Source organism: Vigna unguiculata, chromosome 7 (assembly GCF_004118075.2).
Source record: "Vigna unguiculata cultivar IT97K-499-35 chromosome 7, ASM411807v1, whole genome shotgun sequence".
Taxonomy (NCBI): Eukaryota; Viridiplantae; Streptophyta; class Magnoliopsida; order Fabales; family Fabaceae; genus Vigna; species Vigna unguiculata.
Genome location: NC_040285.1, coordinates 36,504,922 through 36,527,331, shown reverse-complemented (window position 1 = coordinate 36,527,331; position 22,410 = coordinate 36,504,922). Strand labels below are relative to the sequence as shown.

Below are 22,410 nucleotides of genomic sequence, written 5' to 3'. Positions count from 1 at the left end.
GCTACAGTAATGTTCTCCCCAGAATCTCTATATGGTGTCTCAAACTAAAGACTTCAGTGTCCCCACAAGATTAATATAAAGGACAAAGCTTTATATACTCCCATTTGTGCTTTCAGCACTCTACTGCAATCAAATTGAAAATCAAAAAGCAATATTTTCTGTTTGCGATGTTTCTTACTTTCTTATATGATTGATTTATATACTATTTAACTGAAAATTGTGAAGCTGCTTTGTACTTTCTGCAGAACCTGTGCATCAAAATTAATGATAAAAAATGACAGGTTTAAAATTAATGTTGAAGCACCTACTGAACTTACAAGGTGGACCCTTTGATTTCCATATTTAAGAGCTATACTGTGCAATTACATAGCATTGAAGTTGAGAACCACAATATGGTTCGTTGAAATATAAATGCATAACTACACTATTGAAGTCAGAAGGAAAAATAGTATGGTAAATCCCTTTCCCAGAGATTCTTTCCAAGGATTTCCTCCCAAAAGTGAACCAAATTGATTGAAGCAAGAGTAGGTTAATGCATGGAATTGTGGAGACAATATTGGCAAAAAGTAAATTAAAGCTACGATGCGTTAAGAAGAAATTGGTGAACTAATTTGGGAGCGACACTTTACGTTGGTTGTTTCAGTGCCGGCTCATCCGGCTGCAATATTGGACTTCATGGCCAACCACATTAAACATGTCAGATACTATTTACTACTGATGAATGGTGAACCTCATTCATTAAGTTTCAGAAATCAATAGTTGGAAGGGAATTTGACTTAGACTTGTGTTGAGACAGGGTTTAAAGAATATATTCCATCTTCAACCTTTGAATTGACAGAAGATAGATAACCATGATTTGGTGAGTGCTTTCTAACGTGGATTAGATGCTATTCTCGTACAAGGTATATATAATGAGATATTATGACTGCCATTTTTTAATGAGAATAAAAAATGAACTCTCTCCTCCACCAAAATTTTATGTTTTCTGGTACTATTTTCGCACTGAAAAATACAATTGAATAATTTGTTTTTGATGGTTTTGCACTAACAGCATTAATTAGTTCCCTGAAGCCTGATGCATTTTACTGGTGGAGAAAGATTTAGTGGGTCAGCATGACATGCAATAAATGATTATTTGGTCATTTCTATATCATGATATCAGCAGCCAGCAACTGAGAATAGCTTAACATGGATCAAATTCTGATCTTAATACATGAATGTTTTTTTTTCCCTATTTATACAACAAGATCTGTGCATTAAATAGGACTGTTGAAAGGACTGTTAATGATGAAAATCCTTTTTGGTTTTAATAAGCATAGAGTTCTCATAATCAAGTTGTAAGGAATTTGATCCTTTCTCATAGGAAAAAAAAAAGTATTTTCTTAATTATCTTGAAAAGATATGTTAATAGTTGCATTCAAGGCAAAGTAGTTGGATTGGAAGTTTATGTGCGAGTAGTAGATCTCGTATTGATCAGGAAAAGATTCAACGGAAAATATACAAAAGATTTGACTCATCTAATATCTTAATATTTTATAGTTGGAAATAATCTTTTGCTCTTGAAAGTTTTGGTCATTAGCCTCCATAAATAAAAGAAATGTTGTATATACGAAGGGAACTGTATTTTACTAATCATAATCATATAGGTGGCAACTTAAAAGTTCCTTGCTGCTAAACGTTGTTGCTTGCATATTAGATCATGGAAAGGAAATGAATCAAGAAGTATATTTAGTTTTTACTTATTATTTATATCCCTGTTGCGAAACGAAAAAATTATATATATATATATATATATATATATATATATATATTCTACTTTTTATTTTTTGTAACTGTTTGATTTCTCATGAAATTCATTCTCATCTTAAAGATATTTTTTGTCTTATCACAACTTTTATTCAAATATATTCAAATGATGTATGTCAATTAAATATTTGTTATGTCTCACATTTGAATGTTTATATTTTTTTAAATATTTTTATTTATTATAAATTTTCTTTTCACATAAAAATGTTTAAGACTACTAAATTAAGTGCTCAATAACATAAAATTTCCATTTACTAGGTAATATAAAAAATTATCTTCTTTATTATATTATTATTAATTTTTATTTTATTTTAATAACTCTTTTGTTTTTTTAAAACACTTTTTGTTATCTTTCACTAGGTTGATATTTGAAAATTTGTCTTAAATCTCTAAAATATTTTTCATTTTATCATACAATTAATTATATTGTTTTTCTTTGTGCGATTAGATTCAATGGTTGGTCAAATTGTTCTTATCACACACATTTGATTTTTTAAAATATTTTTATTTGTTGTATATTTTTACCATGTAGAATACTATTTTGACATTTTTTATATAATTATTTTTATTTTTCAACTCATTATCATACGTGTAATTTTATCACTATAATTATATAAATAAAATTTACTTATTATAATATAATAATTTAATGCAATTGTCATGATTTTTTTATCACCATCCAATATATATTGAAATTTAAAGGATGAAAGATATATGATAAAATTATATTATTATAGTTTAATCTTTATTCTCTATGATTTTGATCAAGTGGTATATTATAACTTTTATTGATGTATAAAAAAAAGATTTCACTAGAATTTAAAAAATTGAAGTAAAGATACATTTCAAATATTTACTAATTTAAATATTTGTTTTTATTTTATTTTTAAATTTTATCAATTAATTTTCATTAACATTTGTTAATTTAATAAATGTTTTAGTTCACATGAAATTTTCTTTGGTATTTTAATTTGAAATATTTGATATTGAGAAAAAAAATCTTCCTTTTAATGTTGAATATTTGATAATATTATGTTTTCTTTACATAATTTTTTTATTATTTTATAAAAATTAATTAATTAATATTAAAACAATAAAAAAATGGGTACAAGTATGGGTTCGAGTATCTATTCTTTATGTGAAATAAAAATGAGATAAAAATTTGATACCCATTAAATTTAGATAAGAGGATAAGGATGAATTTTTTCTTTGAAATTTCTTTAAAAATATGTATAGAATAATCAAACTTGATATGTTCTGCCAAGTTATCATCTGTATAAGCTAAAGTAGTACTAGATAGTTTCACCATTTAGTAAAAGAAATAAATTGTATGATAGTTACTTGATAATCCACTTTTAGCAACAAAATATTAAATTAATATACTTAATTAAAATATAAATTAAATTATTCGATAATAAATAATAAAAATAATTGTAGAAGGGTTATATAAAAGAGTTAGCATGTCAAAATACTTTCTAAAAACAGGTTGATAAGCTATTATCAATAAAAGAATAATTTAAATTATTTCTTTATAAGACTAATTTAGTAAAAAAAGTAAAATATATTAATATTTTATTTTAACTTTTTATTTAAATATTATTTTTGTATTAAGAAAATAAACTAATCGTACAGTTTTAAAAGTTATTTAACATTGATTTCAGAACAAACATTATAGAATATGAAAAGTTTAAAACTTATATTTTGATTTAAAAATAACTTAAGGTGATAAATCCACAATAATTGAATCGAAAATATTTCAATAGCGGTTATGAATATAACCTATATGGATTCTTTCTCAAAAAATATATACATCAGTACAATTAAATACAAGAATTTAGAAATGTTAACTTGTTAATATAAAAAACAAATACTTATTTATTATATGTTCTTTATGTTGAGTTTACGACTCAATAAATAAAACAACAAAGAAATTGTCCCTAGGACAAATAACTTGAAATTCACCAGTGTAATTTGAACACAGACCTAATAACCTTGATAACATTTAAGATTGGATATATCTATTTTCTAATTTTATTATTGAAAAATTAAACTTTCTGACACTTCATACTAATAATTTAATTAGAACCAATGTGGGAGTAGAATTCCATGTCACAGAACTGACATAAAAGTTGTCTTTATAATTATAAATTTGTAACTATAACTTTTTCCTATATTGAAAATACTATAATTGACATAGAATGATATCATCCTCTATTTTATTTTATAGTAGTGTCACGGATCAAGTAGCTTAGACCACAAGGAACTAACATATTAAGCTCTCTAATTTTAAGTCTTTTAGTTTTAATCTAATTTTTAAAATATTTTCTCTTCCTAATTCTTTTAATTATTAAACGAAAAAAGTATTTCTTTTATTTCTAAAAGGATATTTATTTTGTATTTAATACTTTTCATCGTGAAGCATTAAGATGACTATTGTGTAGGAAGTTAACTATTCCAAGATAATATAACATTGATTTTCTTTTTCTTTATTTTACTTATATACCACATTTAGATATTCAATAAGAAATGTGAGATCTTGGCCTTTGATCCATTGTATTTTAATGTTCTATTTCTTTTTCTTCTTATGCATATTTGGTTTTGCTTCAAAGTAATGTAGAATTGGAAAGAATTAATTTTTTAACATAAAATCAGTATGTGTTTACTTTCCAAAATTAATTAAAGGGTAAAAAATTCACGTTGAGAAACAATTAATTATTACTTTTGCGTCAAAGAATTGATTCAGTCTCTATACATGTATACATGTATGGATTCCGTTCTATCTCTCTTATTTTGTTTTTTATTCTAACTTCATTTTTTTATCTATTTTGTGATTACATTGTAATAACAACATCGACTTAGGATATGATTGAATTTTGAAAGAGACTAAATCCATTTTTATTTTGTAATCTATTTGATTCTCTTAGTTTTAGTATTTAGAGAATTTTGATCATCTCTCAACTATAACTTCTAGAATTTATTTTTATTTGTGTTTTGGAAGTTTTTGAGTTAGAAGCTTGTAGGTGTTTTTATTTTTTGAGTGCTAGCTCCTTTATTTTTTCCTGAATTTCAATAAAGAGAATTAATTTACTTTGTTTTATTTCAAGTTGATTTTGGAATTTGACAATTTGAATACTTAGATAATATTGGTACTTGGATAAAGACAATTTATAATAATGTTTATTATGTTCAATTTGATAATATGTGTATTGCTTGGTTACTAAATTGTAAACGAATCCTTCTATAGTGGCTTCATTTTTGAACTTGGAAAATAGATGTTGGATTAAAATGTTTGTGTCATAATGCTTTGGTTTTTCATCTTGAATGTAATTAACCATTTCGTGTTAGGAGGGTGATTTTGAGTAAGAAACGGTGTGTAGACGTTATGACTTGAAAAACATGTATACTATGTCACCTGAGTGATGTTGAAATGGTGGATAATAAATTAGATAAATTTATATATGTTTCAATTATTAGTTTTTGTTCAAATGTATAAGTTCAATTATACATTTATTTTTGAGTTAATTTTAGTTTATATAGAAGAGAGCTTCTGATTCAGACCAAAATTAAAATACATTTTTTTTTTTAATTTTGCTCGAGCGAAATCATCTTTACTTAAAAAAAAAATAGTAAGCTCAGATTTGGTCTTTGTCCTATTTTTATTTAAATGGTACTATTTCGTTTGAGTAACAATTTTAAAATTTTATTTTGTATTTTATTTATTTTTTTAATAATTGAGATGATTTGATTAATTAATTATTCTGTGCTAATTTTATGTATTGTATTTAAAAAGTATATTTTGAGTCGCATATAAATAAAGAGATCTAATTAAGAAAGTATTGTTTAAATTTTATACTAACAGTAACAATCCTATTGAGGTTCTTCTTCATCACTTTAAAAAAAAAAGTCAAAATAAAACCGTCTCAAAGGGGAGCTCTTAATTGGGGAAAGAAATGGATAGATTGAATTATGTAAATGCATTGAATTATTTAAAACAATTAAGATTTTAAAATTAAATCATTTTTAGATGAAATGATTTTAATTAAATTATACAAGATTAAAATATATATTTTAAAATAGGATGTTAATTGATAAAAATTTAAGTAATTTAGATTAATTTTATTTTAATTGAGTTTATATAAATTATTATGCAATTCATTTCAATTTACTTGAATAATTATAAAAATACTAAACTACTGTAAAATAAAATGATTGAGTATAAATGATTATAAATTATATAGAATATAATTATAATATTCATTAAATATAAATATTAAGTACTATAATTTTCTATGACTTCATATTATTAACAATTTTATCTTTATCTTTTATTTTTTATATATAAATTATTTTTAAATAAGGATATATTAGATTTCATTATGAACTTTTTCATGTCAGTTATGATGACAATTTTAAGTCCATCGATTATTGTCATCATAAGATTTATTAAAAAGAATAGTCTGATCCCACGATAATGTAAGGGTCAATCACTGATATTTGAGGTATTATTTGCTTTGAAACATGTACTCCGTCACAGTACACCTCAAAGGGTGGAGGGGAGGGAGGAATAAGTATTTAAATTGTGTTTGACCTCGACTCCTAAGGGATATGAGACTTATTGGGTATACCGAAACAAGTTCCCCCAGTCTATTCAGTAGTATCATTTAGAAGTCAAGATCTAAGGCGGTCTACAAACCCCTTCCTTCTTCTATTTTCCGAAATGTCTTTTAAAGACAAAAGAATGACGGAATGATACTATGAAATAAACATCCCTTAAATGTATGATGATTTGATTCATCATAATGATGTCTCACTTAAAATCAGACCAAAATATATATAGACTATATTAAATCCAAAATAAAAATTACACTTTATAATAACAAACTATACATATTATTATCCATTATTAGTTATTTTCATCATTAATTGAATTCAATATATTTTGTCCTCAGTTTGAGAAGTTTGAGAATTTTTAGATGAAGTGCTAAATTTGTATACTTCTGAAAATTTTCGGCATGAGAAACACATATCTCTATTTATCATTTCATCATACGTTTTCTCAAAAGTTGTGTTAGCCAGTTATATCTGTTTTTGTTTTTCCGTTTCACCTACCACAATGTCTTATATGATCTTATGATCATAATTCAATTTATTTAAGCAAAATCTTTTTTGACTTTCATTTACAGTAATGTCTTATTTAATTTATTTAAGCAAGATTAACGGGATAAGTCATTAAAATATTTTTCTTAACTTATTTCAATATATTTTGAGGTCAACTTCATGTAAAAGCTCATATATAGCGTTAAAACTTTTTTTATTTTTTTATTTTGAATGGAAGATATATACCGTTACTAAATTCTTTTCTTTTATATCTTGACATTTATTTTAAAACTGAAATAAAGAAATACAGATAAAAAAATCTCAAAAATAAAAATTAAAACATCGAAATACTTTTTTTAATATCTTTTTAATTTTCAAGTTAGTTTTAAACTAAATATGATAGCATAATGTTTTTATTGATTTCTGATATTTAAAATATATAGATAAATATTTTATATTTTTCCCTATAATAAAAATAATATATATATATATATATAATATATTCGTATTTGAAAAATTAACAGAAGGTCTTGTTCTGTATTGTACTAATGACATTTGTTATAATAATAATAAAATATTAAATAAACTTTGCATATTATTTTATGAACATAGTTAAATAAAAAATAGTGATAAAAACAATACTTTAATTTATTATATTTTTAAAATATTTAATTAAGTTTTAAGGTTATTGAAATTTTGTATACCTTCGAATTAGGTTTTTATACTTTGTTTTTTAATTTATTAAAGTAATTATTACCGTCACTTTATTTATATTTTAGATTTTATAATTAATATTAAATAGTATTGAGCTAATAAAAAACACTCATTGTTTTACAGTTAAGAGCTATTTACTTCAATTTGAAAAATTAAAAATTAAATTTAGAAAGCTTTGCGGGAAAATTACATGTATATATTGTTGATGATATCCAATTGGAGGTGATGGCAAATTTTTGAACTTGCACGTGGATAATATCCAATTATGTTTGTTTAACTTGCATTTACTTTTAAGTTGAAGTGTTTTATAAAATCGTTTAATAGAAAATAAATAATTTTAAAATACAATTTTTTTATCCACACTCAAAAATATATTAATAATACAGAAGATGTTCACTAATCTTTTACAAAAGAAAAAAAATAAACTACAAAATAATAAATAAAAAAACACAAAGGAAGTAAGGTGGGTGCAAATAAAAAACATGAGAGGGAATTTAGGTCATTAAAAAACTATAAATATGTTATGGTCTATGATGCACGGATACGATATGTGTATCGGATACAGCATGTATTCGATACGTTGATACATCTATTTTTTAAATAATAGGATCCGATACATTATAGATACGTGATATATGGATAATGGACAGTGATTCTTAAAAACATAATAAATATATGATCATTATTATGTGAATCCAAAATAAATTTATATGTACTAAAGTTGTCAACATAACAATATAATTAAGGGTTAAGTATGTTTTTGGGTTCATTAACTTTTAGTGAATTTTGAAATTAGTCCATTTGAAAATTTTGGACCATTTAGTCTTTCATATCCTGAAATACGTGAATTTAGTTCTTTTAATCAAATTTTGTTAGATTTTTTTGATGTTTCGTACGCATTTCAAGATTGCATTTGAGTTGTTTATACTGTTTGACACATTTTTTCTTTAATGTTAAGTCAAATACTATTATGAAACGTGCTTCAAATGTCAAATAAACTTAACAAAATTTGATTAAAATGACTAAATCCACATATTTCGAAAGATGAAGAACTAAATTGGTCCCAAGTTTCGAAATTGACTAATTTCAAAATTCACTAAAAGTTAATGACTAAAAACATATTTAATCCAAAATATAAATTTTTGTTATCATAAAAATACCATTAAAAGAAAATTCTTAAATAATAATCAATTTTAGTAACACAAAATATGTTAGAGACCAATTTTCTAATTGAAGACCAATTTAGAAACCAATTATTTTGGTAGCCAAAACCTGGTTGTTAATGTTAGTGATTAATTTAGAAACCACTTATAATCTTGATAGCTAATGTTAGTGACCAATTTATAAATCAATTCTTAATAGAAACTATTTTAATTTTTTGGAACTATTTTAGTTGCTAATCATTTTTAGTTTTTAAATTGGTATCTAGATTTATCATTATATAGTGACTAATTATTTTTTGTTACTAAAATTAATCATTATTAAAAAAAAATTCTTGTAGTATATTACGACTTTATAAATTCAATACTTCATTGATAACTATTAATAAAATACCCTAAAATATTGGACATGAATACCTAACCCAAGTTGAAGTGTCAATGCATCATAGGTTATGTTTATTACTATACATATACTATATATTTATTATTATATATCGTTAGCAAAAGCACAAACACAACAATGTATTATGTTCGTACTTTTTAAATTTTGTAAAAAGTTGAGTTAAAATGAATAATATTAATTTTTCAAATATATAATTAATTTAAAATAGTTGTTAAATGTAAAATTGAGAAAATAAAATATATATATATAAAAAGAGATTTTTAAAATAAATGTTACAGATAAAATAAATTTTTTAAAATAATGATTAAAAATAAATTATTTATAAAAGAATTAATTTTTAAAATAATAATTAAAAATAAAATTGAAAAAAAATGAAAAAATAAAATAAAATCTCCTTTATATATAATTATATATTATTATAATTATATAAGGTTGAAATTTTTTAATATATATATATATATATTATTTTTTTATGAGAATAATGAAAATATTATTATTATTATTATAATAAAATTAAATATAAATAATTATTTATTTTATATGTAATTTTATAATTTAAAAATAATTAAATTTAAAAAAATGTTAACATTCGTAAAATAATTATTGTTTTTAAAAAAATTATTTAAAAAACAAATTTAAACACTATAAACGAGAATCTCAGTATATACTTTACTATATAATATAAGTATATAATATAAGTATATAATATAAGTATATAATATATATATATATATATATATATATATATATATATATATATATATATATATATATATATATATATATACTGCTTACACTCTGTTATAGATTAAATCAAACCCTCACCCTCCTCACTGTAGATTAAATATAAAATAAAATATCAAATCAGAAATTTACTTGTTTATAAATTAAAGTTAACTTATCCATAAATTAATCTATAGATGTCTAATTTTTTTAATTTTAATTTATGTATAAGTTTATATAGAAAGAAATTTTATTTTGTTATATTTTTTCTTTCAAAGATTCAACTAATATCAAGTAAACATTAAAATTTGTATTATGGTTGTAGAACTTTGACTTTTGTACAATTATATTATAGTTTCATTACGAAATTATTTGAGTTTTGTACAATTATGTTTATGAAATTACAATAATGATGTAAGTTTTATAAAAAAAGTTTGAGTTTAGATAATCGTAACATCATGAAGTTGATGTAAAAAAGTTGAAGTAAGATCATTTTGTAACGATTCAAATGAACCGAAAGTAATGAATTCTATTAAATAATATAATAATTTTCCATTATCAAAGGTTAAATTAAATATTATTTTATTATAAAAAACTGCTGTATTAGTTATTAAATGAAAATAATCAGATATTACTAATTAACTTCACCAGTTCTGACTTTTCATGCATTACAAATAATCTGACTGAGAACAACTTTTTTTTCATTAGTATAATATTTAAACGGCCTCATAGAAGAAACACATCGGTAATTGCACAATGAATCCCACCTACCCATACTAATGCAGTCCTGTGCATGAAGAGTATGAGCCAGAGAGATGATTAAAAATATATTTAAACGGACTTGGTATCATTACTTCTAAAAGAAATAGAACAAAATAAATTTAATTTATACAAAAATTAATTTACAAAAAGATTATATGTAACTTTTTTAATTTTTTACCTTTCTAATATATATATCATTATATTTATTTTATTATTTACTAAAAAACTTGTTTGAACATGCTAGAAAACGAAACATTGAGTTACCATCATACAAACAAAAGTTAAGACCGAAACTGGCCTTCTCTCTCTCAGAATAATGCATTTATGTTCTTCGTCACTCCCATTTAATGCAGTTACACCAGTTCTATACTCATCAATAACTTCCAACCCTCTTTTTTCTCTTTTCCTTAGTCATCACCACTCCCATCCAAAACTTTTTTTTCTGTTTTTTTTTTAACTTAATCATTTCATTAATTTTATTTTCTGTTTGCCCCACCTCTGGGTTCCTCCGCTCAAATCCTACTCTTAAAAACGTGTTTCTGGGATAAGTCACTCTAAAATAACTCCTTCTCTTCTTTAATCCCCACCCACAGATTTCTTAGCTAACCAGTTTCTTCTGTATGCATTTTTTTACTTTTTTTTTTGTTGTAACTTATATTACTATCTCAGCTTTCTTACATTAAAGCCTTATCTTGGTAACTTCATACTTAGAAAAGAGTGTGAGAGGAGAATGCACACACGTTATCTCAGTTAACTCATATTGTGTTAACCTTTCATTTTGTTTTTTTCCTTTTCGTGTAGCCATTGTCAACCATTCACACCATGTCAACTCTTTTTCTACTTTGTCGCTTCTGAATCCTCGTTTACATCTGTCAAGAAAGTAATGCATTTTTTCTGCATGTAAGAGAGAGCATTATAGTTTAGCAAAACCAAAGTTCATCAATGTTTACCTTGTAATCTTAGAGAACTTTATTAACTCTGTTCATGGTTTTGGGTCAGATAGAGACATTTTGAAATCAATTTTTCTCTCTCTCCCTCTTCTTGGCAGCCACAGTTTTAGCAGAACCTCAGGGTCAAACTAAAACATCATCTATATACCAAGAGTTATAAAAAAAGGAGGAAGAGAGCACATTACAGAGAGAGTCAGAGAAACTTTGGATCAGTGTAGGTCTGAAAAGTGCTGTGGTTTGAAAGGAAAATCTCTATCCTTCCCTCTTAAGGTCGATCAAAATCAGGTGAGTTCTCCTCTCACTAATTTTTTGCTTTCTTTCTCTTCATAAAACACATCCAGCAAGTACATCACTGTACCATCATTAAACTAACATTCTCATACTATTTATACAAAATTATTTGTGGTAGAGCCCTTTAATTTCTGATTTCTGTTGTACATTTATTCCCATATCCAAATTCTCACCAAGAGAATGACCATCCACTGTAGTTGTTGTTACCAAAGCAGTTTTTGAACCTCAATTCTGCAAAACAAAACCTTCTAAAACAACAGCCTTTTTGATTTTTTTTGTGAGAAAGGATTTTTTTTTTTAATTTATTTAACTATTTTTGGCCACCCCCAATTTGAGTGTGAGAATAACGCTGCATGTTGTGCTTGTTTTCTATTGCTAAAACAGAAAAAAAAAATTCTTGGTACTACCACCCTTTTTTATTAATTGTGTAACACATGTTGACTTGAAGAGGGTTTTCACTCTCACTTTCTGTCTTGGCATGCAGATTCAAGAATAAGAGGTGACTTTCAAAACAGAAGGAAGCAATGTATCACAACAACAACATCAACCCTTGGAATTCTCAACAACAACAACAACGGTCTATATTGGAAAAGCCTCCACAAAGGACATCCTTGGAAAATGATTTGGAAAGGAACAAAGATTGTGAATCTTCCAGTAATCAAATGAAAGTTCCTCGTTCCATTGATCAAGATCCCGACAAACAATCCGGAAAGAAGCGTTACCATCGACACACGAATGAACAGATAATGGAGATGGAATGGTAAGATCCATGCTACAATTCACTTTTTTTTTATCTAATTAATAAAATGAAAAATGAAAAATTGTAATGCTTGGTTTGCTTATAACTAAATATTATTTAGTAATGTTTTTGAAATGTGGTCTTGTCAGTTTCTTTAAGGAGTGTCCTCATCCAGATGACAAACAAAGGAGAGAGCTCAGCAGAGAGCTGCGGTTGAATCCCTTGCAGGTCAAGTTCTGGTTCCAAAACAAGCGTACCCAAATTAAGGTAAAGGAGAAAGCCTCTTCACCTTTACATAATTTTTTTTTTCTAATTATAAATTATTATTATTATTATTATTATTATAATAATTATTATTTTCTCATAGACTAGTTCTTTCTTCCAAGTTTATTTTCTTATCCATGTTTTCTTTTTCATCATATTAAATTACCCATCTCTTCTAAAAAGTATTACTTCAATTTTTTTTTTTATCTATACTGTCACTATTCAAAATGGGATAGAGGTTACTAGTTATTAAATTAAAAAAGAAAAACTTACCAGAAAACATTTTCTAATAAAATATTGCTATTTTTTATATCTGTTTTATCTATCCAAAGTTTCTAATTTTCCAATTAAAAACAAATATCTAAACAGAAAAAACTATTATTTGTAATGAAGTGTTGATACTAATTTTCTATTAGAAAAACATAAACTACAAGATCTGGTATTTTCTATACAGTTAAAAAATGTAACCATCCAGTCAAGAAATCAGATCGGTTACTTCAAATATTTAGACAACTCAGATTTTATCTTTGAAACAGGCATTAGACTCCAAATCATTCAATCTTTGTTCAAGGGCCACGTTACAGTTTAATTTTTTTTTTCAATTTAACAATGGACTGAATTTGAGGGCTCGAACATATTCCTTTCAGATAGGAAGGAAATAAAAAAAAAAATGGTTAACATAGACGCTCATTATATTCATCTTATTCCCCTTCTTTTATCACATTATAATATGCAAGTTACTTCTTCTCTTTACCTCTTTTATTCTCTATATTTCTATTATGTGTCACCATCACTCTCACCAGTATAATAATGGTTCTCAGTACCATTTCTACACTGAAAACAAAATCATCTAAGTAGACATGCTTGTCTTAAATATATGCATGTTATGCCATTATATGATGATATTCTCTTATCATGTACACAGTCTCAACATGAACGCCACGAGAACAATCTTTTAAAGGCTGAGAATGACAAGCTTCGTGAAGAGAACACCAGGTACAAGGAGGCACTGAATAATGCTTCTTGCCCTAGTTGTGGAGGCCTCGGTGGAGAAATGTCCTTTGACGAGCAACCGCTGCGGGTTGAGAATATGCGGTTGAGAGAAGAGGTAAATCACCTTTGATCATTGAATCATGCAACTTTCACTGTTCAAACTTAGTGTACTCACTTTTTCATATATTTTTTTCTTACTTTTGTATTTCAGATTGAAAAGATGTCAGCAATGGTACCCAGATTTGCGGTAAAACCTGGGAGTTTCTACCATAACATGTCATCTCAAAACCAGATGATGCCTCCTCGGTCCCTTGATCAGGGTGTTGGAAACTATGGAGCACAGACAATTTTGATTGGGGAAATGTTTGGTGGCAATGATGAACCCCATGGGACACTCCCAATTGCTAATGATTTTGAGAAAGACATTGTTATGGAGATTGGTAATGTAGCAATGAAGGAATTCACAAACCTTGCTGAGGCTGGAAACACTTTGTGGCTCCCTGGAACCTGTGGTTGTGAGATTCTGAACCAGGATGAATATCTGAGGTCTTTCCCTAAGGGAATAGGTCCAACACCCTTAGACATAAAAATCGAAGCTTCAAGGCATTCTGCAGTGGTCATCATGGACTACAACAAACTCGTTGAGATCTTTATGGATGTGGTGAGTATTAATACTCTTCCAACTATGTGTTCCAATTTTCAGAATCATATTAACCTGGTTGATTGACATTGAAACTGTTGATAATGATTTTCAGAATCAATGGGCAAACATGTTTTGCGGTATCATTTCAAGGGCAGCGATACATCAAGTTCTGGAAGTTGGCCAAACAGAAATCTTCGACGGAGCCTGTCAAGTGGTAAGCAAAGTTTCATTTATTAATTTGCCTTAATTCCCTTCCATTCTATCCACATTGATGAACGGGTTAAAATTAATTACATGCCTAAACCTAACAATTAGAATTTCATTTGTTGTTGTTGTTTCAGATGTCAGCTGAGTTCCAAGTCCCTTCACCGTTTGTTCCTGTTCGTGACGACTACTTTGTGAGGTTCTGTAAGAGAAAAAATTTAGAATCATGGACTATTGTTGATTTTTCCGTGGATCAGCTGCGACCTGATTCATTCACAAAAAGCCGAAGACGACCCTCTGGTTGCCTAATCACAGAATTGCCAAATGGTTACTCAAAGGTCATATTTCAACTATTAACTTCTACATTGTATAATTACATTACTTTCCCGTGGAGAAAATTTTGTCGTAAACAACAACTAATTATCAATTATTTTCTTTAGATTGTTTGGATTGAACATGTAGAACTGGAAGATAATGAAGTAGTGCATGATCTTTACAAAAGCTATGTTAATTCTGGCCTCGCCTTTGGAGCTAAACGCTGGGTGGCATCCTTGGATAGACAATGCGAGCGTCTTGCAAGTTCAATGGCCACGAACATACCCCATAAGAGCATTGGTGGTATATATATATATATATAGATATATGTCTCATGATCTTTCTTCATTTTTTGATTCATTAATTTTTAAGATTGTTTGAAAAGGTTAGCAACACTCAATTGCAGAAATATGTGACTTAGAACATTTACTATATTTATGTATACAGTGCTAATGAATTTTGGGGGACGAAGAAGTATGATGAGGCTGGCCGAAAGAATGATGTTGAGCTTTTGTACTGCTGTTGGTGCATCTACTGCAAATGTTTGGACATTGTTAACAGTGGCCAGTGAAGATGTAAGGGTCATGAGTAGAAAAAGTGTGGATGATCCAGGCAGACCTTCCGGTATTGTGCTCAGTGCTTCAACTTCTTCGTGGCTCCCCATTCCTTCAAGGACTGTTTTTGATTTTCTGCGATCTGAAAACTCAAGAAATCAGGTAATGTATAAGATCTCATTGCTTACAGTTACATTACATATATCTCTAATCATAATACAGTATATTTAGCTATTTTTACTCAAATTTCTGAGAACAAGTGCAAACATGTTGAATTTGCAGTGGGACATTCTCTCTAAAGGAGGACAAGTGGAAGAATTGGCACACATTGCCAATGGCCATGACACTGGAAACTATGTCTCCTTGCTTCGAGTCAACGTAAGTTGTTAGGTGCAGTTCATAGTTTACACATCTCATTATAGTTATAAAGAAATAACCTAGCATGATGTTTGGTGAATGCAAATTGTAGATTCCGAATTGCGGCCAAAGCAATATGACTATGCTTCAAGAGACTTGCACTGATGCCACAGGGTCGTATGTTGTGTATGCTCCTATTGATTTAATTTCCATGAATGCTGTGTTGAGAGGTGGAAATCCTGATTGTGTTGCCCTGCTACCCTCGGGCTTTGCTGTTCTTCCTGATGGGCCTGAACCTATGAACAACGGAGGACCCATTCGTGAGGTTGGATCTGGAGGTTGCCTTCTAACGGTGGCATTTCAGATATTGGTTGATTCTGTCCCAACTGCAAAAATCTCGGCTACTTCAGTCACCACTGTTAGCAGTTTAATCAAGTGCATAGTTGAGCGGATCCAAGCCGCACTGTGCAGTGGCGGCACTTAAGCGCCGAACCTTCAAATAGTAAGCAAATTAATGACTGAAAATTTACATTTTGATGTTCATTTGCTCCAGGTTTAATCAACGTATGTTTCAGTTTTAGTAACGAATCTAAAGAAGTTATATATATATATATATATAGAATCTATTTCAGTAACTAAATTTGAGTTTTGTTGTACTACATGCAGATGTAACTGATAGAGGAATAAGGAAGGTGGTCCCAACTTGATGGTGTTGAGAAGAAGGGAAAGTATCTTAGAGAACCCTATCTTCTTTTGCGCAGCTAGTGACTGATGGGCATTGACTTCCCCAAAATGAAAGTAGTTCCGTATGATTTATAGATGTAATAAATAAACCTGGATTTCTCTTTATCTGTCTTAATTTTTGGGCAGAACTTTTATTGTTGTGCTGTAAACTTGGATGGTTTTGTTCAAGTTCTTTTCGTTGTTTGACTTCTAAACTTTATTCATGTTACTTATGTGGTTGAGAAAATCGCTTCAATGTTGCTATTGATGTGTTTGGAAGGAACTTACCTCAATCTTTACTGTTTCAAACTCATTGAAGATATTTGTATAATTTTTCCCTGTTAAAAAACTAATTGCACTATTGTCTTTTTACTGTGTTTTAAGTTCAACCCCAAAACTATTCTGGTATAATTGTTCCTTGGGGTTATGGTTTTCTTGCATAAACTCTTTTGGACGCTTTTAACTAAATTTGCTTATATAGGCTATATATGGGATTAGTCATAATGCTCAAGTGATTTTATCCACTCTCTAGGGGGTTTGAAACGCCTGAAATAACCATTTTTTTTTCTAGGAGCAAATGGTTGTCATAATTCAATTCATTAGGATTGAAGCTAGGAATCACTGATAGTGATAGTTCATATATACGATATGTGTACTAAATATTATACGTATTGATACGTTAATAGACTTATTCTAAAAATAATGAGACACACATGTGATATATGCATATTGAAAAATATATATTTTTAAAGAAAAAAAACATGAGAAATATATAATTGTTCTTGTGTGAATCCAAATTAAAATCAAATATATTAAATATTTTGAACATAAAAATTTATAAAATTATTGTTATCATATAAAGTATCTTAAAGTATCGATCAAGTATCTTAAAGAATCAGATACGCATACATGTCGGATACGGATATGTAATATAAATTGAAATATTGGTACATCATAGCTAATAATTATAGTAATTATCTTGTTTAGAAAAACTTCTTCTGTTTTGTCAAAACTTACTATAATACTCATCATATTTGTAAATAATTTTTATTTTTTTAAGTTTTAAACAATATTTATTTAAAAATTAATTTTTAAAATATTAAATTTAATAATTTATTTATTCTTAAAGTAACCAAAACAAAATTTTACCATAAGATATTAGCACTAGTCTTTCAAAAAAAAAATTAAATATGTTATACCATAAGATAATTTAAATAAATTAATCTCTTTAAAAATAATTTTAATTCTATAATTTGAAATAAAAATAGAAATTTTTAAAATCAAATTTAATATAATTATTTAGCTGTTAGTATTTTCATACCAATCACTCTACTTTATTCATTTGACTTTTGAAAAAATTAACTTGTAAGAATGGATAAGAGAGATCTACTCAAACGAACATTGCAATACTTTTAACTACTTTATTAATATAAATAGTGAATAATTAAAATATCTATATTTACCAAAAAAAAAATCATTGGAGATATCTACTTGTATGTGTTGTGAATTTTACTCACAATCTTCTTTTCATAGATTCCACAATTTAACAAATTGCGTTCTTGGTGATGTTTTCTTATATTACAAAATTTCAACGGTACCCTCTTTCATTCTCATATAACAAAATATATATAAATCCTCCAAGTAAGACAACAATGATAATACAATTGAATGAACTTATTTTCTTTTTTTTTTTCAAATTAAGACTGTTTAGTGTTTTTTTTTTAGTTATCATGAAGTACTACAATGGCTTATAACTCCGACAGAGTATTTGTACAATATTTTTATATAAATTCTTACACAGCAAAAAAACAAAGAAGATTAAGGATGAGATGGTTGATAACATTGAGAAACAGAGGAAAATAGTTTAAAAAGTGATATATAAGTAAATAATGTGTGTGAATAATATAGTTTATTTTTAAAAAAAGTCAAAGTATATTATTTAAACAAAAGATACACTTTTCAGGAAACGGATCTATTCTTACAAATGAGAAGATCTTAAAAGTACTTGTCTTGGAAACCAATTATCTTGCAAACAGCATGTAGATATAGTAAATTAAACTTTTTATTTTTTGTTTCACATTTCTCAAAAATATCTTTTATATATAGAAAGCAAATTTACCTAATATTTCAAAATATATTCAATTTTAATAAGGAACAACTGCGTCCTAAATAATACTCTATTTTAGTCATTGTTGTTTAGTGAAAAGTGATCACAATCCAAATGATATTCAATCTTAGCAAGAAGTAGTTAGGATTCAAATAATATCTGGTTTTAATCAAGAGTAATTAGAGTGTATAAATTACTAGGATTGTTTTTACAATAATAGTTTACATAATAAAACATGACTTGTTAATAAAGAATTAGGTATAATGTTCATTAATTAAATGTACCTGTCGCTCCCTATTAGGATTAATGGTGGAAATAATTAGTAGCAAACAAAGCTATTTCTTCTTCCGATTTGGACTCTTCACCTTTTCTTCTGCGACTTAATGAAATGCCTGCACAATTATTACATATTATTGTTTGCTTGCTCAAAATACATAAATGGTCTTTTTATTGTTTATAAGAATCAGGTTTATCACTAAAATTATAATTATGCTAATCATCTTTCATATTATTCATTTACTACTTCTCCATAAAGATTTTATATAACAATTTATTTTTATTTATTAAATAAGAAATTATTACTGCATTTTTTTCGCAAGCAACAAATTAATATTTCTTCTTTAATTTTCTTCCGTAAAATTATTAAGTGCAAATTCAATAAAGTTAAGAAATTTTTTCGTTTAAAAGTTTGTATGTAATAATTTGCTTTGCCAGAGAAAAATATTATATTATCGATTTGGAGAAGTACAAATTAAATGTGTGAAAACTTATAATCAAAATATTTAAAATTATATAACAAGTATAATCACAAGTACTCTATTTCATTCAAAACTTGTCTCTAATTTTAAATATATTTCTAATGTTTTACTTAATATTAAGATTGTTATTAATGTTGAAGACATAAAGAAAAGGAAGGAGTTATATGACAAGTTCAAATAATAATAAAATGAACGAAAAAAGAATTCCAAGTTTTTATAAATTTAAAAGAATGTAAAAAAAGAATTATATCCTAGCTGCAAAATCTTCTCTAAATTATCATCTATGTCCTCTTGATCTGAGGACAAAATGAATCCCTGCCATACTTAATTAACATAAACATTGCTACAAGGCAATACAGCTTTTACGTCTTATAATTATATGAATATGATTACTTCTTTTTCTGTCATAGAGATGATTATTTGAAACCCAACATTCTTTTCTCAATATATTAGGCAGTCAAATCCGCATTCGTTTACTTGAGTAACCCTCTTCATAATCATCCTGCATATAAATAAACAAAAGAATGAACATGCATATTCATTTAGTGTACTCAAAAGAAAATTTTTTTATTATTAAATTTTGATAACCCTTTTTTTCAACCTTAAATAACATTTTTTTTAAGTGATTTTTTATTCTTTCTGTCTTAATATTTCAAAATCATTTAAAAGATAACACTTCAAAGATAACTATTCATGTCATAAAAAAATTATTTAAAAATTTAGTAATCAGAATATTTTATCTAAAAAATATACCTTTCCAAGATGTTGGGAGTGAGGCATTCTAGGTTGTGATCTGCATTTAGCATGAATTATGGGACCTAACTCAGACCTGTCCAAGGTTGTTGCTAATTTTCCTGTGGGTTGATACAGGTATGCAGCTCCTCTGTACACCCAGTCATCCATTTCATCACTGTAAAACTTATCAAAAGGCTCTTTGCACAATGCACATGCTATCTGTTCATCTTCAGCTGGAACTGCCCACTCTTCTTCATCTTTCGTTTCTTCTTTTGTTTCTGTCGGAAAAAAAGCTGGAACTGACTTTGTTCCCACTGCCTCTGCACCACTAAGCCACATCCTCGAACTCACAAACCATTGACGACACAATCTCTGCCTCCGATTCTTGGTAACGTGCCAATCCATGTGACTTCTGTGTTCCTCTTGGCTTCTGAATCTGAGCCCACAACTTCTGCATTGTCTCGGGAGATCAGCATACAAGCAATTCACTACAGACTCAAGCGGAACCTTCAGATTGCCTGCTTTAAACTCGGTTCCGATAGAATTCTGAAAAACAAATAATCAGTATTGAAATATTGGGTTGCAGAATCAAATAACCAAAGGCAAAAACAAATGATGATATATTAGTGTTTGGAAAAGTGACTGCAACGCACTCTTTTTAACATACCTGTGGCGGCAGCGGTTTATCCGATGAGATGACAGCATGAGAAATTTGAGAAGTATGTAAATCGGTATCTTCAACATCTGGACGAGGTATCATCATTTGAGATAAAACACGAGGATGAAAAGGGTAGTTTGTAATACTTGGGAGTGGTGAAGGTAACGTATTCAAAAAACTCATCCCATGACTATACTGTGAGGTTGATGGATCCTGAGATGGAAAAAACATGGGGTGTGGTGTTTCCCAGTGATGTTTCTGGTCGGAAGAAACTTGGGCTGGAAGCTTGTTAGGAAACTGATTCATATGTGTAGCATTTGCATCCTTGTTCTCGAAGGCGCCAATTGACTGTGCTGGTACAATCAGAGAGCTATTTACAGCATGCTTCATAATAGCAGATCGAGTGACATTCTGATTTAGAGAATGTGTTGTTTCAGAAGAAGCAGGCACAACTGGTGAATGCGGTTTCACATTAGAGGGAATGCCAGAAACCATTATTGGCCCTGCATGTCTAACCCCATTTGGGTTTTCATAACTTTTACTAAAGATATGTTGAGACGAGTTATAGCGATGTTGAGAAACCTTCATAGCATCATGAAATTGAGAGGAGACCAGACTATGCTTAATCTGAATAAATGAAATTGCAGTTATTTTCAGAGGTATATATTTTAGCTTTCACATAAGCTATTTTGCAACATCATAAATCCTATATACTATAAAAATGCATTGCAGAAAGAACAAAAAGTGAAGAAACATACCGCCATAGCAGAGGAATCATGTAGTGGAGGAAGCTGAGATCCAGAAGAAGGCCAACCCTTGCTGCCATTTTGCTCTGACAAAGTTGCACTAGCTGCAACAACAGGAATTTCATTGGAGAAACCAACAGTTGAAGGTAATGAACTTTTATTTCCACTATGGTGTACTATGTTTGACTTCAAAGCTTCCCAGTCAAACTCCTCCTCTTCTGTATTCTGCCATGGTTTTGACCACACATTATTGTCTACACAGTTTCTATCCATCTGTTCAACTAACAGTGGTTTACTGCTTGGACATTCTTGGCTTTCTTCTTTGCCATATGCATAAATTAAAGCTCTTAATATTTCAGGCTGATATCTATTACTAGGGCTGTATGTGATTGAAGTAGAAAATTGATTACACTCAGAATACTGCATTTGTTGCCTTTCACTCATTTCCACACTTCTACCTAGTGTTTTATCCACTCTATAATCAACTACAAGATGAAGAGATTTCCCTCAATAAACCTGCCACCACAATGTGAACTGTTATATTCTTTCATTGATGTAGACAGAGATCTATCTGAAGGGAAAGAGGAGGAAATTCCAAACCTGCTACTGTCTGATAAAAGTTCATGTGTGGCCAAAGCTTGTATATTTGATGAATTTCACTTTTTACCACCAACCTGCGAGAGGATAAAACAAATATTGTGTCATTAT

The 22,410-nt window shown here is 27.9% G+C and overlaps 2 protein-coding genes across 2 annotated transcripts; one reads left to right on the top strand and one right to left on the bottom strand.

Moving 5' to 3' along the window:
• The first annotated feature begins 11,637 nt into the window (after nt 1-11,637).
• On the top strand, nt 11,638-16,991 carry LOC114190796 (homeobox-leucine zipper protein MERISTEM L1-like). The gene is made up of 12 exons (XM_028079835.1): nt 11,638-11,900; nt 12,391-12,666; nt 12,795-12,912; nt 13,835-14,017; nt 14,114-14,563; nt 14,658-14,759; nt 14,887-15,087; nt 15,190-15,367; nt 15,512-15,780; nt 15,901-15,996; nt 16,088-16,477; nt 16,642-16,991. The coding sequence occupies exons 2-11, from the start codon at nt 12,431-12,433 to the stop codon at nt 16,457-16,459; spliced, it is 2,205 nt and encodes a 734-aa protein (XP_027935636.1). The 5' UTR covers nt 11,638-11,900; nt 12,391-12,430; the 3' UTR covers nt 16,460-16,477; nt 16,642-16,991.
• A 3,029-nt stretch (nt 16,992-20,020) lies between these two features.
• Nucleotides 20,021-22,146, bottom strand: LOC114191417 (polyadenylation and cleavage factor homolog 4-like). The gene is made up of 4 exons (XM_028080588.1): nt 21,715-22,146; nt 20,966-21,583; nt 20,317-20,844; nt 20,021-20,065 (listed from the first exon to the last, which is right to left on the bottom strand). Exons 1-4 carry the CDS (start codon nt 22,144-22,146, stop codon nt 20,021-20,023), a joined length of 1,623 nt encoding a protein of 540 aa, XP_027936389.1.
• Nucleotides 22,147-22,410: the final 264 nt, after the last annotated feature.

Coding starts and splice junctions, on each gene's coding strand:
- LOC114191417 (XM_028080588.1), bottom strand. CDS start 22,146: ATGAGTGAAAGGCAACAAATGCAGTATTCTGAGTGTAATCAATTTTCT. Junction 21,584..21,714: donor ATGATTCCTCTGCTATGGCG/GTATGTTTCTTC, acceptor TCATTTATTCAG/ATTAAGCATAGTCTGGTCTC. Junction 20,845..20,965: donor ATAAACCGCTGCCGCCACAG/GTATGTTAAAAA, acceptor TTTGTTTTTCAG/AATTCTATCGGAACCGAGTT.
- LOC114190796 (XM_028079835.1), top strand. CDS start 12,431: ATGTATCACAACAACAACATCAACCCTTGGAATTCTCAACAACAACAA. Junction 12,667..12,794: donor CAGATAATGGAGATGGAATG/GTAAGATCCATG, acceptor TGGTCTTGTCAG/TTTCTTTAAGGAGTGTCCTC. Junction 14,018..14,113: donor ATATGCGGTTGAGAGAAGAG/GTAAATCACCTT, acceptor TTTGTATTTCAG/ATTGAAAAGATGTCAGCAAT.